The 21,441-nt window shown below is 54.7% G+C and overlaps 2 protein-coding genes and 1 pseudogene across 3 annotated transcripts; 2 read left to right on the forward strand and 1 right to left on the reverse strand.

Annotated features, from left to right (window-relative positions):
• Positions 1–2,023: 2,023 nt before the first annotated feature.
• Positions 2,024–4,018, forward strand: LOC118147176 (uncharacterized). Its single transcript, XM_078348370.1, has 5 exons — positions 2,024–2,078; positions 2,509–2,590; positions 2,744–2,767; positions 2,910–3,336; positions 3,585–4,018. Exons 1-5 carry the CDS (start codon positions 2,024–2,026, stop codon positions 3,858–3,860), a joined length of 864 nt encoding a protein of 287 aa, XP_078204496.1. The 3' UTR covers positions 3,861–4,018.
• A 3,718-nt stretch (positions 4,019–7,736) lies between these two features.
• On the forward strand, positions 7,737–11,250 carry SIX2 (SIX homeobox 2). Of its 2 annotated transcripts, none has more exons than XM_035272654.3 (2): positions 7,737–8,624; positions 10,664–11,250. In XM_035272654.3, the coding sequence occupies exons 1-2, from the start codon at positions 8,059–8,061 to the stop codon at positions 10,977–10,979; spliced, it is 882 nt and encodes a 293-aa protein (XP_035128545.1). In that variant the 5' UTR covers positions 7,737–8,058; the 3' UTR covers positions 10,980–11,250. The 2 variants fall into 2 exon arrangements, with proteins under 2 accessions (XP_035128545.1, XP_002757846.1); XM_002757800.6 differs by having other exon boundaries at positions 7,737–8,618.
• Positions 11,251–16,122: 4,872 nt separating this feature from the next.
• LOC118147177 (dolichyl-diphosphooligosaccharide--protein glycosyltransferase subunit KCP2-like) lies at positions 16,123–20,845 on the reverse strand (annotated as a pseudogene).
• Between the last annotated feature and the right edge of the window lie 596 nt (positions 20,846–21,441).

A 21,441-nucleotide genomic window follows, 5' to 3' on the forward strand; every position in this document is an offset into this window, starting at 1 on the left:
ATGTTAATCACATCCAGCTCATACAGTCATTTGAGATTATATGAAATAGCACAATGCCTAGCACATAATAAGCATTCAGTAACTTTGTCCTATCATTACTTTTGCTATTACAGAGAAACTAAGGGCAGCAAGACTTATGGTTTAAACTATGGGTTCCAGCATCAAAGACTGAAATTCCAGAGGCCTTACCAGCTGTATGACTTTGGTCAAGTTGCTTAACCTCTCTGAACCTGTCTGCTCATCTGTAAATGCTAATACCCACATTACAGGATTATCGTACCCACTCTACCTTAGTACACCATTTTGTGCCCAGAGGATACAGATAATGTAAAACAGTATGGCAGCTGAAGTTCTCCAGTGTGTCTCCAAAGAGGGAATCCAGACTTTTCACATACACTAGCTTATTTCCTCTTCTCAAACCCCCGGAAGCAAGGGGTTTGTTACACCTAGTTTTCTTCTTCTTCTTCTTTTTTTTTTTTTTTTTTTTTTTTTTTTTTTTTTTTGAGACAGAGTCTCACTTTGCTGCCCAGGCTGGAGTTCAGTGGCGTGATCTTAGCTCACTGCAACCTCCATCTCCCGGGTTCAAGCAATTCCCAGCCTCTCAAATAGCTGGGATTATAGGCATCTACCACCACACCCAGCTAATTTTTTCACCCAGTTAATTTTTATATTTTAGCAGAGATAGGGTTTCACCATATTGGCCAGGCTGGTCTTGAACTCCTGGCCTCAAATAATCCACTGGCTTCTGCCTCCAAAAATGCTGGGATTATAGGCATGAGCCACAGCACCCAGCTTTTATACCCTCCCCCACCTACCAAGACCAAGAAACTGGCTCCATAAGTTTAAGTTGCTTACCCTTGGTCACACTGTTATTAAGTGCCAGGGGCAGGATTTAACCCAGATAGCCTGGCTCCAAAGCCCACACTCCTTCCACAGTTGCTGTGGACGGTGAACCACAGACGCCAAGGTGGTCTCCTGTAGCACCCATCCCTGTCTTTCCAAATGCCCCCAAGGACCTCCAGTCATGTGTCTCAGCATTTCCCAGGGTGCCTAGCCCAGTCTGAGCATATGATAGAGTCTTGATAATAATTGTCACCTGGAAACTCAATCTGTTTTTGACATTTAAGTCAGATGCTTTCTGAAATAACACGAATCGTTTGCAACACTACTCGATCATGATCACAGCCTTAGTAACAATAGCGTCAACTGCTGAGCATCTACAATGTACCAGATACTTTGTAAACTTTCTCTCTAATCGCCAAAGTAATTGTATTCAATTCGACAACCTATTCGTTGAATGCTTACTGTGCACCAAACACTGGGCTCTAAAATCCCCGTTTTACAAATGCATAAAATAAAGCTCCAAGATTGGGTCACTTACTAAAGGGGTTGGTCTGGATTAAGAACCCAGGCTTGGCTGACACCACAGTCCACGTTCTCCACTCTACTCACCCAACCTTTCTGTGTATGAGAGCATTTGTAATAGTGTGACTATATATTACAGTAGTTGGAACAAAGAGAGCTGACCATACTTGTCACCACAAACCAGAATGCCACAGTGCTACCAGAAAGACACCTCTCGGAAGCTAACTCTGACGAGATCCCGCTGCAGCAGGCTCACGCACAGGTTTCCCTGAGCGATCTGGCCTCCCCAGCAGCGCTGTATCTTGTTTCTACCTACTTCATTAAAGTGTTCTCACAGCACTGTGCATAAATTAATTAGCACATATTCTTCTATAAGAAACAGCCCCTGGATTTCAACCTTAATTCAGAGAAAACAAAGTAAAGTATTAGATTTCCAAGTTAAGAACAATGCTGGCTTTTTCTAGGTTCCCTTTAAAAAATGCAGAACTCGGTAGAAACCCCTATGTGGCTGCCTCCAATGGTTGGATAGGAGTGGCCTCTTGCCCAGGTGCTACCCAAATCCGTAGAGCCAAGAGTAGTCACCAGCCAAGCAGGAGGGGGTATCACTGATGAGTCGGGCTGATGCATTGTAATTAATGGTAATAAAAATAGATGCCACATGAGAGAGAACTGCCAAGCCAGGAATCCCTACGACGGGATAGAGTTTCTTTCAGGTAATGGAAAGAGAAGGAAAAAAAAGTCACTTCTAACAGGAAACCTGATCTACTCGTTGCCTACAGAGGATTTTTGTAAAGTAACTAAGGAAATGCAACGGAAGAGGGCAGCCCCAGAAAAATCAGAATAACTCTACTTACAAAACTTTCTTTCCTGCAGAAAGAAAGTGGTGGGTCTGGGTCAAGAACCATGGGAACCTAGTGATGCTTTAGGCAGTTAGACCTCGAATTTCTAAGGGCAGCGAGTTTAGTCTGTAGCTCCTCCCGCCCTGGGGAGACTCCAGCACCCAGGACTCTGGTTGAAGGAAAGCGTCCACTCTCTGAGTCTTCCCCTCCAAGGAAGGGGAGGGTAAGACAGGAGCTGGGAGAGACGAGTAGGAGGAAAGAGAACGAAGAGGGTCATTCTCCTATTGCCCTGGTCACTTTCCAGCTGTTGCTGTCCGTCTGACCCGATTGGTCATTCAGACATCCATTCAAACATTTCCTGAGCGCCCAGACGCTGCAGGGGAAACGTGAGATGGAGAAAAGCCAGTGTCTATCCCCGCAAGAATCCTGTGATCAGACCGTCTGGCAACCTATTGCACCTCCGGGCTGTGTGTGTGTCTGTCTCCGAGGTCTCGCTCTTCGCGGACGCGACCCGCTTTTCGAGCCCTCCGCTTTTCCAGCCCTCGCTACCAGCGCACAGGCGGGTCAGTGCTGGGGGGAGGAGGGAGGCACCAACAGGCCCTCTCTGCGGCCCCTCCCTCCTGAGCTACAGGCCTGGGGAGAGCGGAGCGCACGGCCCCGCCGGCCTGAACCCTGAGCCCGCCGCGTGGGGGCGCTGGCGTGCAGACCCGGCGGAGCAGCGGGGCCCGGGACGCGCAGCCCCTCCACCGCCCGGCTGCAAAACGACCAGGCGGTGGAGCTCGGCGGCTCCCTGACCCCAAAGCCGCCTGCCCGGCCCCTCGCCCGGTGGCCCTGCCCGCCGCACCCGCGCCCCGCCCCACCCAGGCGAAGAGGCCCGGGAAGGCACTCCAGGACTAAGGCGGGACCGCGGGCGGGGACGCAGGGCCGGGCGTCGCAGGAAGGCTGCCAGCGCCCGGGCTCGGATCCCCGCCCCAAATCCCCCCTGGTCCCCGCGCCTCCCGGGCCGACATGCGGCTCTGCCGGCCTCCAGGCGGGCCCCAAGCCCCAGCCCTCGTTTTTTCGTTTGAACAAAATCCCCCTTGAGCCTGCGGCCTCTAAACTGTTTTATCGTGGCTGCCGCGTGGGACTGAAGGTAAAGGCCGGGAGGGCAGAGGGTTGGCGGGGACCCCGTTGGAACCCCGTTGCTCCAACCCTCGGGGCCTGTGACCGGGCCAGCCACGTGCGGCGTGGGCGACGCCACGGTTCGCGCGGTTCCAGGAGCGCGGTCGCCGTCGCCCAGCGCCTCGCAACCTTGCCGGGCTCCGGGCGCAGCTGGGCGCGTTCTCCGACACGGAGAATTTGAGTGAGCCGACTGGCCGCGCCGTGACCTGCCCCTCGCAGGACAGCACAGAAAACCGCGGCTGCGGCCTTCGTGAGGAGCTGGTTGCGTCGGCCGGGACCGGACAGACCCCGCGGGCGCGAGAGGCAGGTGGGAGGCGCCGGAGCCTTCGCGCAGCCCCGCCCGCCGCCACCTGCCCGCTTTCAACGAAACGCGTTGCCCAGGCCCAGGCTGGCGGCCGGGTCCCGGCGAGTGTGTGCAAGGAAGAGAGAACTCGGGGACTGTCTGGGTACCGCGCCCGTCCCGTCCTGACTGAGACTCTCGGAGCTGGCTTGTAGAGGGCGGAGAGCCCCCAGCCAGGCCCGGGGGTCCCAGAACCCGAGATGAGCTGCATGGAGCGCCGGAGGCGGGCGGGGCCAGTGCCGGAGTCTGCCCAGGGGATTTCTAATGCCTTTATAGGCTGGAAAAATAAAGATCAAAACCAAACCAAAAAAAAAAAAAAGCTCTGGTTCCCTGACTTGGCACACGGCACCCGCCCCCTTCTCTTTTTCCCTCTGTCTCAAACAAGGTTTCTGGTTTACCCAGAACAAAGGCCTTCCCATCCGCTGGCCTTGGAAATAGCTGGAGAGCAGCTTCTTCTTCCTAGATTACCCTATTCTTTCCAAAAGGACCCCATCCCAAAACTAGAGAAGCCCTAGGGAGGCCAGTGGACTGCCTTCTCCCTTTTCCCAAGTGCCCCCGGTGGGCGCAGTGTGCCAGCTCCGGGCTGCTCAATGGTCCCCGACAGTGAGTGCCTTCAGGCTCTGTCCTGGGAGCTTCCTGCCCAACTCCAGACACAAAGACCCCAAACTGCCCCTGACAGTTTGTCTAGAACAGAACTATTCCATCAGCCTGAGATCATCGGGGAGCACCCACCCACCCCAGCTGCTGCTTTCCAGAAAGTCCCATCCTCCCAGGCGACTTTAAGGAAACTTGGAGGTGAAAGGAAGCATTTCAGTGAAGCCTAAATTGCCATGGTTCTGAAAAGATTTTTCCCCCTAGCCATGGAGTTTCTCCGGTTTGTGCTGGATAAAAAGCAAGTACAAGCCTCCTGGGAATGGGTCTTTGGAGAGGAAGGAGGACAGGGATTCGGAGATTGGAGTGAGGTAGACCCAAAAGTTTCGGCACCACGCAGGCCTCTCTGCAACTGCTCTGAACACTGCATCTGGGGGGCTGAGATTGTCATTGGCTCCGGTTGGCTATTAAATCCTCATCCAGACACCTCCCAAGTATTCTGTCCTGTGGCAAAGACTATCAGGGAATGGGCCAGGCAGGGAAGGGGCTGAGGAGTGTGAGGAGACCCTCATTCAGTATGGGGGTCGGCACTTTTTAGGGCCGGCACCCAGCTACAGCTGCTTCCAAGAGGCTCTGACCCAGACCTGCTGGAATCAGCTTCCTACAAACACGGGGGAGGAGAACCAGGGGCATATTGACACAGACCCATACATCGGGTAAGGGTGGCCCAGGTTTTCAGTGCTTGCTCTGTAATGAGTTTTCATGTGGCACACACTGTTATCCATGGTGGCAGGCCCTATGTCTGTTCTGTTCTCTCTGTGCTGCTGAGCATTGCCTGGAGACTCCTGGCAGGACTGACTCATGGGTTTAGGGTCCAGGGGCTGCAAAGAGGGCAGCACTTGGAGGAACAGTGAGTCTGAAACTCCAGAAAAATCTGCTTTTACTGAACATGGGCAAGACCCAGTGCTGGGGGAAGTTTAATCTTAAAGCTCCATGGGTCAGAGGAGTGGTACATTCATTGTGAAGGCTGTGGCTGAGGTTGCAGAGATTGTACATTTTTTCAAGGTACAGAAACCCACCTCAGCCCAGAACCAGCAGAAACTTGAGAGATCACCTAGATTTCAATCTAATAGTGGAAGAGAACGAAGAAGAGTGAACTGGGGACTGGCCCAGGGCCTCATACCAGGAAGTGACTGCCTGGTCTCACTTACCCACACCAGGCCAGGGTCCTCCTCTACAGCCCCAGCCTAAGCATGCTGAGATGTAAGACAGCCATTGCCAGGGCTGGGACCAGCCAGCCAGCTGAATCATTTTAACCACGTAGCTGAAGAAGAGGTGCTGAAAAGAGTATGTTGCACTTTTGCTGGAGGTCAGCAAAGTGGGCTTTGAACCTCATCACGGTCTGGGGTAAATTCTTCTCCAGGGCTCCCAGGGTCTTGGGAGCCAACCCAGGGGCAGCCCCTGTGTGGCAGTGCATGGGACTCTGGATAGGGTGACCTGGACACAGCAGGCCGCCTCCCAGCACACAGATGCAGACTCTAAAGATGCCACCTGGATTTCTGCAGAAAGCTGCCCCTTTCTGTGCCCGCACTGGCTTGGGAACTATTTTAACAGCCCTGTGGCCTCATTCAACACAGCAGGGTAGGCCCCTGGAAGCTAAAGTCTAAAGAGGAGTCCCAGGGTTCCACTTTCTCATGCCTGAGACACTCCCAAAAAACTTCCAGGATGCTGGAGCAGAGGGAACATTTTCAACATCTTGCAGAGAAGGAAACAGACACAAAGAAATAAATATATGCCTTACCGAAGACACCAAGTAAAACCAAAGTTGAACCCAGGGCGCTATACTCCCGTTCCAGTGCTCCTAGCACAAATCCCCTAGAAAGCATAAAAGGGTGGTAAAAAAGAAACTGGCTTAGACTAGGGTTCAAAGCCTAGGCTGAGGGCAGAGCCCAGGATTTGTGCTGGCTTGGGTCAGGCACTAAGAATGGCCCTGGAACTCCTGGCCTGCAACAGCTGAGGTGGAAGAGGTGAAACTGAAGGAAGTGGAAAGGACGAGTCGGGGAAGGAGCAAAGCCCCGGGCTTTTCAAAACGTAGACAGCGAAGGAGCACCCCCACCGTCAGTTTTCCCACAGGACCAGCCATGTGTTTCCACTGGCGCCCTGACAAAGAAGCAAAAAACAGGACCCCCTTTTAAAGCCCTCATGCCGGAGCTCAGCGAGACCCGGTTCCCAGGCTGGAGTGTCCAGGAGCCGAGCCGAGCCCCAGCGGGGAAGCCGGAGGACTGAGTACCTTGCCTCCGTTCTCCTCCCAGACTTCCCACCGGGGAAGTGCCACCAGCGTCCTAGAGTCCCTGCCCTCGCCCCTCGCCCCCGTCCCCGTGGGCAGACTGCGGGTCTGCGCCGTCCCCGGGTTCCCCGTCGCAGCTGCCCGCCCGAGTTAGCTTCCATAGAGGCCACACGGAACTGCCTGGCACTCCTCGGGCTGTGGGACCCGTGGGGTTAAGTCTGAGTCCCCGCCCGGCGAGGAAGAGCTCGCAGTGTTGGGGCGGTACAGGCCGCCGGGCAGCCGGCGGGGCTAGGAGAGGGAGGAAAGGCGGGATCCTCCGGGAAGTCGATTCTCCGGCATCCGCCCGCGGCCACTGCCAAATCTTTCCCATTTCTTTCTTCTACTCCCTCCTCTTTTCCCTCGAGGACCGCTGGGTCCACAGTTTCTAGGATGGGGGTGGGGCGCCGTCAGCGGGAAAAGCCAAGTCTTAGGGCGGCACCCGAACACGTCCGAACTCTTCCATCCCACTGGCCTACACCAGGATGGAAAGTGCCCGGAAAACAGAGAGCCCGGGAGGGATGCGGCGACCCAGGTGGGGAGAGGGGGGCACCCGGCAGGGCTGGGCGAGGCCGCAGAGCCCTCTCCCAGCGAAAGCTGCCCAAACTTTCTTCCCCGGGAGGCTCCTTCCACCCCTTTCCCTCCTCTTCCTCCCGGACACCCCCTTAAACGGTCTCCGCCTTCCCTCCTCTCTTCCCTCCCCACCTCGATCCACCCCTTTTGGTCTTCGCGCGTCCCCACTCCTCTCCCCCCGCTCCCCCAACGTCCTCCTCCCTCGCTCTTTGGGCATCCGCCCCGTCAATCTCCGCCGCCGCCGGCCCCTACCCAGCCCCTCTCCGCCTCCTAGGCTCTCTGAGAGCCCCAGGCTCTGGTCGAGCCGCCCTTCGTTTTGCGCGGAGCCCGGCGATCTGTCAGCGGAGCCGGCAGGGGGGAGCCGCCCGGCCCGCCGGGGTTCGGGTTACCAGTGACTGACAGCGTCTCCATGGCGAATAATTTGACTTCGACTATTGTCTGGCGCGGGCAGGCCCCGGGTCAGATAACAGGACCAATCAGGGCGCGGGCCGCCGCGCCTCTTGCCCGCTTAGAATAATATTATTAAAAAAGCTGAGAGCAAGCTAGACGGGAGGGAGAGCGAGCGAGAAGCGAGCGGGGGAACGGCGGGAGGGCGCGGAGCATGAAGAGCGGCGCCCCGGGCGGCCCCCGGGCTTGGGCTACGGCGCAGGCGGGGCGCGCGGGCGGCGGGGACGCGGAGCTGCGCGGGACCCGCAGCCGGCGCGGGGACGTGCGGCCGTGACTTGGGGCTCGCCTGGGGCCAGCGCCGGGCCAGGGGGCCTGCCCCGCCGGCTTCTCGGCCCGGACGGCCCGGCGGGGAGGCTCCCATGCGGGACCGCGGGGCGCGGTGAGGGCGCGCGCGGGCAGGCTGGGACGCAGCCGGCACCATGTCCATGCTGCCCACCTTCGGCTTCACCCAGGAGCAAGTGGCGTGCGTGTGCGAGGTGCTGCAGCAGGGCGGCAACATCGAGCGGCTGGGCCGCTTCCTGTGGTCGCTGCCCGCCTGCGAGCACCTCCATAAGAATGAAAGCGTGCTCAAGGCCAAGGCCGTGGTGGCCTTCCACCGCGGAAACTTCCGTGAGCTCTATAAGATCCTGGAGAGCCACCAGTTCTCGCCGCACAACCACGCCAAGCTGCAGCAGCTGTGGCTCAAGGCGCACTACATCGAGGCGGAGAAGCTGCGTGGCCGACCCCTGGGCGCTGTGGGCAAATACCGCGTGCGCCGCAAGTTCCCGCTGCCGCGCTCCATATGGGACGGCGAAGAGACCAGCTATTGCTTTAAGGAAAAGAGTCGCAGCGTGCTGCGCGAGTGGTACGCGCACAACCCCTACCCTTCACCCCGCGAGAAGCGCGAGCTCGCAGAAGCCACGGGCCTCACCACCACACAGGTCAGCAACTGGTTCAAGAATCGGCGGCAGCGCGACCGGGCGGCTGAGGCCAAGGAAAGGTACGAGTAAGTAGAACTTCCTCGGCGCCGGCTCCCCGGGGCCCAAGGGAGGGGTTTGCAGGGCTTCTGCCCATCCCCAGGTGAGGCCTAAACTGTCCCCAGGCCCAGCCACAGCCAAGCTGCAACCCGTCCTAACCCGGACGGACGGTGCTTTGCCGGAGACCCGGCGAGCAGGGATTTGTCTAAAGCGGGCAGAGCAATTTAGGAAGTTGTCAACTAACTACCCGGTCGCTAGAGGAATTGGGTGAAGAAGCAGAGAGCTTTGGAAGCAGCGCAGGACTGTAGCCTGGATCCCCAGTGAAGCAGACACAGTAGGTCTGGTCATGCTCAGGATGGAGGGGTTTGGGCCTAGGTGAAAGTGGGATTTGCAGATTTCTTCCTGGTGGCGCTTCCCGGCATTTCCCCCCAGCCTTACTCAGCTCCAGGCCAAAGCTCGATGAGGTTCGGACTGGAACTGGAACTTCCTAGTATGACTTGTATGGGGAAAAGCCTGGCCATTAATTTTTTTTGTCAGATGTGGGAGTTGAGAGCGGATCCTTATGCCCTTAGAAAGGATCCAGAGGTGAAAGGGAGGAAGTATCAGTTCCAGGAGAGAAAGACGCAGGCCCTGTTTTCTGCCTTGCTAGAGACAGCCGACCTTCCCTGGCACTCCAGGCCCCTGATGCCTCTCTCCTTGGGCCCTACCTCTGATGGGTAGGTCGGTTTGTCTGCGGTGAGCTGAGAGCCACAGAGGGGCTGGAAGTTGGATGTCCTCAGGGAAACCAGGACTTTCTGAACCAGCCTAAGGGTTGATCATTAGGCTCTTGCCACTGCCTGTCCTATAACCCCTCAGGACCCCAAATCTGGAGAGAAACTGATTATGGGAACAGAATCTAGCCTGGGGGTAGGTACCTGAGGTTGGTGATATGGATGGGTTCCACCCAGAGTTTGAATGATCAGGGTCAGAGGTGGGGGTACTGACCATGGAAACATCTTGGGGGTAGTGGGGCAGGCTCAGACACTCCCAGGTATCTGAGACCCAGAGGTTGGGGTATCCACAGTGTGATGTCTCAGCTGCCAGCTCTGTGGGAAGTTCCCTCCCAGGAAAGCAGAGAGAAAAACCCTCCGGAAAGCAGTGACAAGAAATCCTACCCAGGATTTCTAATTTCCAAATCTGTAGAGGAGCTATCAGTCAAAGGCTTAGAAGGAGGTGGGTTCTCTCTGCTGGGTCCCCCTCGACCCAGACTTGCAAGTGTTCAGACTCCTGAAGACTTGGGTTCTCAGCCCAGGCCCCAGATGAGAGCGGCAGATTACCCGAGTCTCTGGTTACAATGGAAAAAGTCAGCCTTCTCCCAGGGACTGCCCTTTATGCCCCCAGCTTCTGGTCCCCCAGCTGGTGTTTCCACTGCACCACCATGTAAAGGGAGTCCTCCAACCTTAGACCCTTGTCCCTAGGCCCAACAAGGGGAGCCCTCACAGGGCTGCCCAGTTTGGAGCTACAGGGAAAGCACGCTTGGCCCCAAGAGCCTGTCTTCCAGCCGGGGGTCTCCCTTGGGCAGAAAAATCAAAGGCATATGAAGTCTTGTGAGATGCCCCAAATCCCTTGGCCTGGGATCCAGGGTTCCTTAACCTCTTATCCCTGTGTCTACCCAGCAAACCTGGCTTGAGGGGCCTAGAGTGATCTGAAAATCCAGGCATCGTCTCCTCCTTCCTGCTCACCCCACAACTTCAGGAAACCCTGTTCCCCTGCCCCTCTGTTCCTGAAAAGAAATCTTGGTGAAGTTGGGGGGTGGGAGGAGGAGGAAATACAGAACAGAAAAGATATTGATGAGACTGAGAGAATGAGAGGTGGCGACGATAAGGGGAGAGAGGCAAGAGAAATCAGGTGTTGAGAGATCGCGAGAACCCAGACCAGGTCGAGGAAATGGTAGAAACGAAAACACCCGCAGGCTGCAAGCCGGGGATCTGCCTCCCGAGGCCGGTGGCTGGCTCTGACTGCCAGTGGGATGGCGCTAGGTACTCTCGATGTCCCTGCTGACCCGGCTGTTTTGCTCTCGCACTTGCAGGGAGAACAACGAGAACTCCAATTCCAACAGCCACAACCCGCTGAATGGCAGCGGCAAGTCGGTGTTAGGCAGCTCCGAGGACGAGAAGACTCCGTCGGGGACGCCAGACCACTCGTCATCCAGCCCCGCGCTGCTGCTCAGCCCGCCGCCACCCGGGCTACCATCCCTGCACAGCCTGGGCCATCCCCCGGGTCCCAGCGCAGTGCCAGTGCCGGTGCCAGGTGGAGGTGGAGCGGACCCGCTGCAACACCACCATGGTCTGCAGGACTCCATCCTCAACCCCATGTCGGCCAACCTCGTGGACCTGGGCTCCTAGAACCTGTTTGCCTTGACCAGCTTGCCTTCTATGGCTTGACACTGGGGACCTGAGAGTGGCAGTGTCCAGGGGCGCCCGGCCCCTGCGGCCCCACCAGGTACTGAAAGACCCGCAGGCTGAGCGGGTGGAACAGCCGGTCAGGGTAGGGTGGATAGCTGTCATTGCTGGTCCTTGTTTGGGATTTATTTTCAACAAGTTACCTTTGGGATCCTTTTGGGGCTGGAGACTGGGTCTTGAACCAGAGAAGGGAATAAATTATACACCATTGTCATTCTCTCTCCCTCTCCTTTCTTTTCCCCTCTCTTGCCTTGCCTTTTCCCCCTTTTCTCTTCCTTTCCCTTTCCTCTCTTTTCTCCTTTTTCTTTATCTCCCGTTCTCCTTCTCCTTGTCTTGCTTTCCCCTTTTGTCTCTGTTTTCTTCTAGATTTCTGGCTTCCCACCTTTCACTCTCTCCTCCTCTCTCCCTTTCTCCCTTTCTCTGTCTCTCCTCTTCTCTCCTGCCAGTCTCTTGTACTCTGTGTCCTAGTCCCTCCATCTGTACCCCTGTCCTTCTCCTCCTGTCTGGTGGTCTATCTGCCCCTACCTCGGCCCTTGCTCTCCGGAGTGAGGAGTTGGAGTGGAAAGAGGAGAGAAAAGACAGGACCTTTGAACTAGGCCATCTCCAGAGGCCCTTTCCCTCGCCCCTATGCGTCAGTGGGAGCTGCAGGTGTCAGCTTTTCGCCTAGTAACTTAAGTGAGAGAAAAAGGGCAGCGCTATAGAAGCCCCTAAATGCCCCCTCCTCGCTCGCCCCTCGTGCTTCTGTCTTGGCGAGGCCTCGCTGCACCCCTCTCTTCCTCCCGGAACTGTGGCCACAGTGCTCCCGGCTGAGCGCGCCCCCCAGCCGCCGACTTGCCGTCTCCCTGTAATGCCCTCATGTGAATGTTCTTCGGGAAATATTTCTGCTTTTATTTTATAATAAAATTAGAAATCATAAATATATATATGGTTATATGCCACAAAGCCCGAGGGCTGGGAGTGCAGCAGTGTCTGATTTCCCTACCAAGACCCGACACTCCGGGTGGGCCGTTTTAGTTGACAAGGCTCTCTGGTGAGTCCCTAAAACTGGGAGACACATGCACGGGACGTTTGTTAGTCACCAGGTGAAGGCACTGAATCCTGAAACACCCCCCTCCCTTTTCCTGTCTGGGAAAACTCCCTGCAGAAGCGAGGAGGGGCAGCCTGTTTCCCTGCCCACACCAGCGACGCGCAGAGCCCTTGCCAGCCTTTTTCTTCACCTCGAGGTAGAAGTGGAAGACGAGAGAGCCTGTGCTGAGGGCGGGTGCCTGCGTTCGGAGGTGCCAAAGCTGGGGAAGAAATTGGGCCGAAGTTTCCTGCCGCGTGGGCTCCTTGGCGGTGGTTGCAGTCTCCGAAACCAGGCGCGATGCGCTGAGCGGATTTGTGAGTCCCAGGGTTAGCCCCGCAGACCTCAGCTCCAGATGCACAGGCCCTGTGGCGCGTGTGGCGGTGAAGCAAAGGTCTTCAAGCTCGCAAACCTGCTTCTGTGGATTTGCAGTGGAACTAAAGGGACACGGGAGGAGGGAAATCGGACTCTGGGCGGCCAGGCCGACGGGCGCTTGGGCTCCGAAGTTCAGACCGAGCTGGCGGCTCCGGCGGGCGCCTAGGTGCTTCCGTGGCTGTAAACTGGCAGCGCCCTCTCCTCTCTGGAGTGCCAGCCCCCTCTTTAAGCAACGCCTCTAAGTCAGTCCGGGCAGATCCAAAGCGGGCAAGACTCTGAGAGGAAGAAGTTAAGACTTTCCCTTCCCGTGTCGCAGTGGCTGTAGGTACTGACTGCGTCCCTCCCCGACCAGGGCAGCGAGGCTGGGCGGAAGGGAGGGGATGAGGCGCTCGTGGGGCCCCGAGTTCCTGGAGCACTGTGTCCTCTCGGGGCTTTTTCTTTCAGCGTTTTCTGGTAAAACCGGGATAAAAATCAGAAGACCTTTTCGTTTGGACTTTCTAAGCATCAAGGATTCCTTCCTAGTTGAGACTGGAGCGGCTGCAGGCAGCTGCGCAGGCTAACTTGGCAGGGAGGCTGCACCTGAGTCTTGGCTCTGTGCAGTCCTGTAGGTCACACGGCGACCTGGGAAGCTGGGACTGCTCAGTGTGGCTGCAGTCCTCTGTCTGGGGTGGCACCGTGTGCCCCTCCAGCTTTCTACCCCAAGGCAGCTCCTGCGGCCTCTCCTGGAAGCTCTGCTCTCAGGCACCGCTCAGTTCCTCCCAGGAACTGGTCTGTGTTTCTAATGCCTGAGTGGGCCCAACCTCTGCTGAATGGCAAGGTGAATGGCAGGCTACTGCCTGAAGGTCCAAAGAGACTCAAGCGATGCCTGAAGCCACGTTGGGACAGCCTCGCCAGCCACACAGGACTTGGCGCTGTCCTGTGGGAGATGCCAGGGCCCACTCTTCTATGTGCTTACTTCTAGGGAGGAAGCACACAGTAGCCTCTGTATCATGTCTCACCCCTACCCATCCCCCACTTTCAAGTCTCACACTCACAGGAAAACAGGCTCTATACCAGCTTTCACAAGGATGGGAACATACACATTGAACATCAATTAAATTCAATATTATTGAGAGCCTGCTATGTGCCAGGCATGATGGACAACACCAAATCCCCTCACCCTCTCACACAACCACCACTCAGAGAAATACACAGACTCACACACATGTTCACACTTGCGCACATTAACACAACAGACCCTCCACCCATTTTCAGACCCACAAACACATCCTCACTCTCTTCCCCTGCTGATATATCTGGGAGATGCCTGCACAAATGAAGCCTTCCTCGTGTCTGCCCACACACACACACACACACACACACACACATACACATCACACTTCTCCATGGAAGCACACAAACCCACAGCCACACACCAGTGCCCTGGCCAAGCAACCAGTCCCTACCTATCGACCTGCTAGGGCAAGATCCAACTGGGCAGCATGGATTGCTGGGAAGGCCTTGACACCTGGCTGCTTGATCCCAGAGAACGAGATGGCCCCAGGCCGAGGTGGCAGCTGGTAAGGGATGCCACTCCAGGCACTCTCTCAGCCAGCCCAGGTGGGATCTCAGGACCTTGCCTGGAGTTTCCACCTGCCAGGAGGGGTTGGGGTGCTAGTCCAGGCGTTACTCTGGAAAATGAATCCCACCATAGGGGTGCTACTTGTTGCAACTTCCCTCTTTTCCTCTCTCCTGGAAAGCTAACCATGAAAATATTTAAACAAAGAGAGAGATACTACGCAGAAGTTCTGAAAATAAATTTGGAAGCTCCTTACCCACTGCATAAATCTATCCAAGCCAGTCTTCAGCTCCTTTCCTGGCAAGACCCAGCATCTGTCCTGGACAGGGAATGCCCGCTACAAGGGACATTTCCACAGATACTGCTCAGCGATCACAGCCCCTCCCTGTCAGCGTCCTCACTGAATAGGATTCCCAGTGGCTTGTCACCTCTGCCACTCTCCATCCCCCTCACCCTGTAGCAGTTGTGGAAGCCACCAGTTTTGCTCCGGCCACCTAACATGATGAAGTGACTGGAAGCACCCGGTCTTCCTTTCTGCCCCCGGACTGCGTTTGCTACAAGACATCCTTCATTTGTTCCCAACTAGGTCTCATGCTCACGGGACTCTTTAGGGTAAAAGCCCAGAAAGAAATAAAATCCAGCCCTCAGGCAGCTGACTAGACCAGAGAAAGGAAATCTGCTTGGGATCATTAAAGCCTCAGGCTACAGGGGGCAGAGGGGAGTATGTGGAGCTTGCAGTGAGTCACTGTCTGTCTCCTCCCTACCCCCTACGCCGGCGCCCCGCTGACCCTCCCCCGGACTGAGTCTGGACCCTCAAATCCCTACCCCAAATCGCACCTTGAGGGAGCGGTGCCTGCCTGGGGAGCAGGTGGTGACTCTCGTCTCACCCGGAAAAGTTAAACAGAGCCAGAGCGATCTGGTGAGAGAACACGGGGCTACTCAACTCTTGGTTATCTTTAGTCGCTGTAGGAAATAAATTTCAGCCAATGAAAAAGGCAGGGACCCGCATCCTGGGAATTCGGCCTCCACACCCCACAAGGGCCCGTCTTCTGCCGAAATCCGCCGGGATGCTGGGAGAGAAGTAAATAGTTTTTGAGGGAAAGTTGAAGAAGGATGGAGGAGAGGACTCTGGACTGGCCCCCTTCCTTTTTCATCGCGTTACCATCCTAGCACTGAGACTTCAGTCCTTTGGGCACTCAAAACTGCCTAGGAAACGCTGGAGGGGCAGGGAGACCCACTGGGTGGAGATGTACTGGAGATGTGAGCTGGCGTGAGAGAAAACGCGTGCACCGCGAGGGGGTGAAAAAAACGCCCCATGAACGCTGAGGGGACGGACCTGCAGCGCGGGAAGGTGGCTGTCCTTTAGTGCACAGGTGTGAGGGTGAGCCCAGAAGCCCAGGAGCCCACCGAGCGTCCGATGGAGTGGGGAAAAGTCTAGCTAAGCCTCAGGGCTTCTCTCCATTCCTGCCACCCGAACCCCCCCACCAGCGCGGGTTGGTGCTCATTCCTGGAGCCATCGCCGGAGGCCGGCTGGTAAGCAAGTAGGAAAAGAGGAACTCCGGGTCGCGGCGGTCGGGGACCAGGCGACGGAGCCGAGATTGGTCCTGGAAGACCTCGAGTCCAGGTGCCAGGGTCAAGGTTCCGAGCGACCTCGCGGGAGTCTCATTCGGAAACTCCGCGGGTGCCTGTGCGGCTGGAACTCGGAAATGGTTTCTCCTGGGCTGCAGGGTGGAATCGGAGTGCGGAGAGGCAGACTGGGTGCTCTCCGATGGGGTGTCTTCCGCCATTTCCCCAAAATCTCGGCGGCAGGGCAGCTCCCTCATCTAGGTTGATGCCCGCCCCAGGCAGCCCAGCAGTGGAGAAAGTCTCCGTAACACCGCTGGGGATGGGTCCGAAGAAGGCCTACCGCCTTGTCTGACCCGAGACATGTCCCTAGCTGCCCTAGAGGGCTCTTTCTTGGAAGCACTCACAAATCGGAGAGCCCGGCACAAGGGCGGATGTGAGGCTAAATCCAGAGCTCGAAGCGGCCCATCCTACCCTGGGTACCAAGCGCGTCCCCTCCCTCCCTCCCTAAGTACCGGGGACCGACCTCACCGCAGGTTGGCTCCTGGAGGGATCCCTGGCTCCGCCTGCTCTGCGCAACCTAGGCCTCGGAAGACCGACGGGGCCGCAACCCACATCTGCCCCAGTGGGGGCGGCTTTCTTTTCCAGGCAGAGTAACCAGCGTACTGCTCGGGACAACGCAAGGCTCTGAGCCCTGAGGGCAGGGGAGTTTGGAACTCTACGACTGGTCAGCCCGATTCCCTTCGGCTCGCTGAGCCCGAGGCCTGGTGGTAGGACAGAGAGGCCTAGGAGCCAGGATGATTGAGCCGCCCCGCGGATGACAAAGCCATCTGCAACTCTGTCATTCCTGGTAGCCTTTAGGCACAGAAAACTCCACCACTGCCTGTCCAGGGCCCCTGGGCCCACCCGTGGGATTCTGTAGTTAGCTGTCTCGGCTGCTCCAGCCCAGGAGTCAGACTGAAGCTACCTAATGTTGTATAAAGAGTAACTGGTCTGTGGGGGAGGAGGGTAAGAGCCGCGACAGGTCGGACCTTTCAGAGCTGCCTGCCCTCGATTTCCTTCCTCCGGGGCTTTTCCAATAACCCAGGTCTGTCCGCCCAGCAAGGCGCTCAAAAGCTCATTGTCAGCAGAAATTATCCCAGTAACTTGCCATGGGCCATTGAGACTCTGCTCATTGGTGACTTCTGGACCCCAGAGTAACCAATCATAACTACCATTTCTTTCTTTTTTATTAGGGATAGGGTCTTGCTCTATTGCCAAAGCTGCGTGCAGTGGTGAGATCATAGCTCAGTCGAACTCCTGGGCTCAAATGATTCTCCGTGCCTCCGTCTCTCCACTAGCCAGGACTACGGATGCGAGAGCATGCTTGGCTAATTTTTTTGGTTTTTGTAGAGATAAGGTCTTCTTACACTGCCTAGCCTAGTCTTGAACTCCTGGGCTCAAACGACCCTCCCACCTCCGCCTTCCAAAGTGCTGGGATTATGAGGGTCAGACACCACACCCAGCCTGTAACTACCATTTCTTGAACATATACTATGTGCATTGAGCACTTTAAACACCTGGCATCTGTTTAATTCTCACAGAGAACATACAAAGAAATTACTATTACCAGTATAAGAAATTAGAGTGCCAGGTTTGGGAACTCGCTGGAGTTACAAATTAATTACAGCAGCAGAATGAGCATTTGAACTCACTTCCAGAGTTTGCAGCACACTTTCTTCCCAGCATGCCGACCGCCTGTGAGTGAGCCCAGTGCCTGAGATTAAAGCCCCACCTGGTTCAGGAGCTCCAGGTAGCAGGGGCAGGTGTGGTGATTCCCACCGGGGCGAGGAGGTGGGGAGTTGGGACAGCTCCTAGATGTGGGGAGAGAACACGGGGCTACTCAATCCCCAGTTATTCCTAGTCCTTGCAGGAAATACAATTTTGGCCAATGAGAAAGGCAGGGATCAGCGGCTCTGGGGTCATGTTCCCGGAGACCAAGTGGTGGTAAGGGAACGCGCAGCCTCAGTGACCAGCTTTAAATAGCTTAAATCCCGTGAAAGAGTTTATATCCTCAACAATTCACAAAATAACTGTTTCCTCACTTGCCCTCTACTGTGTAGACATGACTCACAGTCCAGCAGCCCAGAAGGGGTTTCTACCAGGCCGGCTATTCCAGAGTAAAAGCGGAACTGTGGAACCCCAGGCTCAGCCCACTACTGTCTCTCTATGCCCTCCTTCTGCGACCCCCACTGGTCTCAGCCACTCAGCTCAGGAAGATGAGGCTGAGGCTGATACAAGGACTCTGAGGGCTGAGACATTAGTCTTGGTGGGACGTCCCCCTCTCCCCACCCCACCCCACCCCACTAATTCCACACGGTGGGTTGGGGGCAAAGTCTGGAGACCAGTATATTAAAGCATCATTCCAGTCACTCTGGTTTACCACTGCTGAGCAAGGAGGCCAGGGAGGGAGGGGGATCCCAGACCCTGCTCTCTAAAGACCAGAACAAGCTCACCATCTCTGCTCCTCCAACCTCACACAAGCTCCACTAGAAGCCCTTGTCTTCTTCTCCACCTGAAGAGATATTGGCGGTACAAACTCTCTGATTTCACCAGAGCTAGGTGATTCTATCAGTTTTGAGATAAAGTGTATGAAATAGGTTATTGTCCTAAGGCAAAGCTTTTGGTGACCCTGGAAAGCCACCATGAACTGAGGAAGGAGGTCACCCATCCAAGCCTAGTGAACTGAGCTAAACTTAAGGGTGAAGCTAAACTTAAGGAAATAAACTCAGAAGTGTGAATCATTCCTCCTATTTCCTTCCTGGCCCTGATGGGGTGAGGGAGGTGGCCAGGGGGAATTAGAAAAGCAGAGAAGGTGAAGCTGAATCATTTCTAAAAGCGAAGTAATATGAATAACTCCTAGCATTCTTTATATGGTACTTTGCAGAATGTCAATGGTTTCACAAAATTCTCATTGCTTAATATTCACAATTATATAGGTAGGCAGGAAAGTAATTCTGTTCCACGTTTGGCAGATGAGAAACTGAGGCTCAAGATGTTGTGTGTGGCTCTCCTGAGGTCCCAGAGCTAATGGAGGCTCTTGCCTCTGCACTCTTGTTGAGGTGACTCGTTGAGTTTTGGGGAAAGAGCAGATGCCAAACCAGCCCAAAGAATAAAGATTGCTCCCCTGGGATTGGGGAAAGGATGTGGAGAGATGGCAGCCATCATGGGGGTCTAGATGATGCCACAGAGACTTAAAGTAAAAGTATCTCAAAATCAGAACAATCTGCCTTTGAAATAACCGAAAGGAATGCCTGAGGCCACTTCCATACAAGGAAAGCCTGGGGAAGTGGACAGAACTGAAAACCAGAGCTTTGTTCTGTCATTGGACTTGGGATCTGTCAGTTAAAGCTCTCAGCCAATGAGCTGGGAGCCAGATATTTTTTTTTTTTTTTAAATGGTGAAAGTTTTGTAACTGGGGAAAATGAGAAGAGACTTAAGGCTTTTGTTTACTCTGAATGCCTAGACCTTGATGTCTGTCTGGAGCCTAAGCTGTAGAAGTCAAGAATCACTTTTTTTTTTTTTAAGATGGACTCTCACTCTGTTGCTCAAGCTGGAGTGCAGTGACATGATCTCGGCTCTCTGCAACCTCCGCCTCCTGAGTTCAAGCGATTCTCCTCCCTCAGCCTCCTGAGTACCTGGGATTACAGGCATGTGCCACCACAACCAACTAATTTTTGTATTGAAAAAACCCTAGGACTGGTCAGTCCGATTCCCTTTGGCCCGCTGAGCACGCAGCCTGGTGGTGGGACAGAGAGGCCTGGGAGCCAGGATGATTGAGCCGCCCCATGGGCAACAAAGCCATCTGCAACTCTGTCATTCCTGGTAGCCATTAGATGCAGAAGACTCCATCACTGCCGGTCCAGGGCCCCCAGACCCACACCCGGGATTCTGTAGTTAGCTGTCTCGGCTGCTCCAGCCTGGGAGTCAGACCAGCATGGTTGAAACCAACATGGGGTTTCATCATATTGGCCAGGCTGGTCTCAAACTCCTGGACCTCAGGTGATCTGCCCTCCTCCACCTCACAAAGTGCTGGGGTTACAGGTGTGAGTCATGGCGAACAGTCTGATAATCACTTAACAATGTATTCATTATTCCTTAAAGGAGTAAGTAAACCAATTGCTCTGAAGGCAAATAATATTCAATGGGAAGAAATGGGAAGAGGATTAGGAACAAGGAATGAGTGAAGACAAGAGAGATACAAAGAGTGAAGGAAGTGAGAGTCTGGGATATCTGGAGCCAAGATACAAACTTGGAGCCAAACAGGCATCGGCTGGCAGCCCCTTCTCCAGGAAGGAGATGAGGAAGGAGACAGGAAAGGCACAAATGTGTAGCACCACATCACCCAGAGGCAACGAAGATGTGTTGGGCACTAAACCAGAGACCAGAAAAGACTGAAATCCCACCATTCCTGGTAGTGTGTCAACAAAAACCCTACCTCAAACTCAAAATCTATCCAACACAGGGCAGCCTCCAACCCAGATGGAGCTGAGGCAGAGGACGGGAAAAGAGAGTCCGTAAGATGTCACTGTAACAAATTCCAAAACATAAGCTTCTTTCTCACCCACCCAACAGTTCCATAGGAGTGTTTCTAGTCAGCAGGTCGTTTCCCACAGGGAGATTCAAGGAACCAGTCACTTTTATCAAATGGTTCTATCCTCACCTAGGACCTTAGAATCCTTTGCACTTAGGAGCTGGATAGTAAGGAGTGTGGAGGACAGGCATGGGAGGTGTGAGGTGGGGGCTGGTGTAGCAGTGATACATTTTTTTTTTTTTTTTACAAAAAATCAATTTTATTGAACATTCAGGGTCAATTTCTCCTCTTGCTCTTCCTGTGACCTTGGCTGGTGTGAGGAATGGAGCTGCTGGTGGGTACAGAGTGGAGGAGGTCTTATTGATGTAGTACAGACCAACCATGGAGAAGATGAAACAGACTCAGTGGATGAGGCTAGATGCAAAGACAGCCAACAGGAGGTACAGGAGAATCTCAGAGAAGATCTTTACTTGGGATCCTTTGCCAAAGATAAGATTCTCCAGAACCTTGAATGCAGTGAGGAAGAACACGAGGAGACCTGAGCCAAGCAGTGCTCCCTGAATGGTAAGCCACTCAGTGGATGCCAGCTGACAGCTGTACATCTGCATCCGAGCGAAGAGCAGCAGGGACAGGAGGGAGGAGATTGCTAGTGAGGTGCCTATACCCACCACCATCATGCCGCACCCTTGAGTCAAATTGGAGCCTCTGGCCAAGGAAAGGGCAATTTTACTTTCATTCTATTGGCTGGAGCTTAGTCACATGACCAACCAACTGCAAGGAAAGCCGGGAAATGAAGCTACCTATATGACCATGGGAAAAAATCCCAGGAAAAGTATTTACTGAGTGTGTATGAAATGTGAGTCAGTTCTCAGTGATTTTAGAACAGAAAGCAACTGTGTTCTGTAAATTTCCTTTTTCTGTGCGTGTGTACTTATTGGTGTTGCTGTTTTACTATCATGGTGTTTGCGTAGTGTTTTGGGGATTGTATTTTTTTTGTCTTGTTTATGGGTGGGTTTTTCTTTTCTTATCTTGTTTTTTCTGTAGTGGAGAATGCATGTAGAGATACTGCATGAGATCCAGTTCCCACAAGTGACCACACGTTATTTCATTTCCTCATTGTTGCATAGTATAATAATTTGGGCAAGTTGCAGCTGGAAGTAATTTTTTTAAAAACCCAAATGAGAGGTCTCAAGCAAAATAGATGATTATTTCTCCCACACATTAAAGTCTAGGTAGGCAATCTAGGTTTGGTGCAAAGTCAAGTCCTCCTCCT

This window comes from Callithrix jacchus, chromosome 14, assembly GCF_049354715.1.
Source record: "Callithrix jacchus isolate 240 chromosome 14, calJac240_pri, whole genome shotgun sequence".
Classification (NCBI taxonomy): Eukaryota; Metazoa; Chordata; class Mammalia; order Primates; family Cebidae; genus Callithrix; species Callithrix jacchus.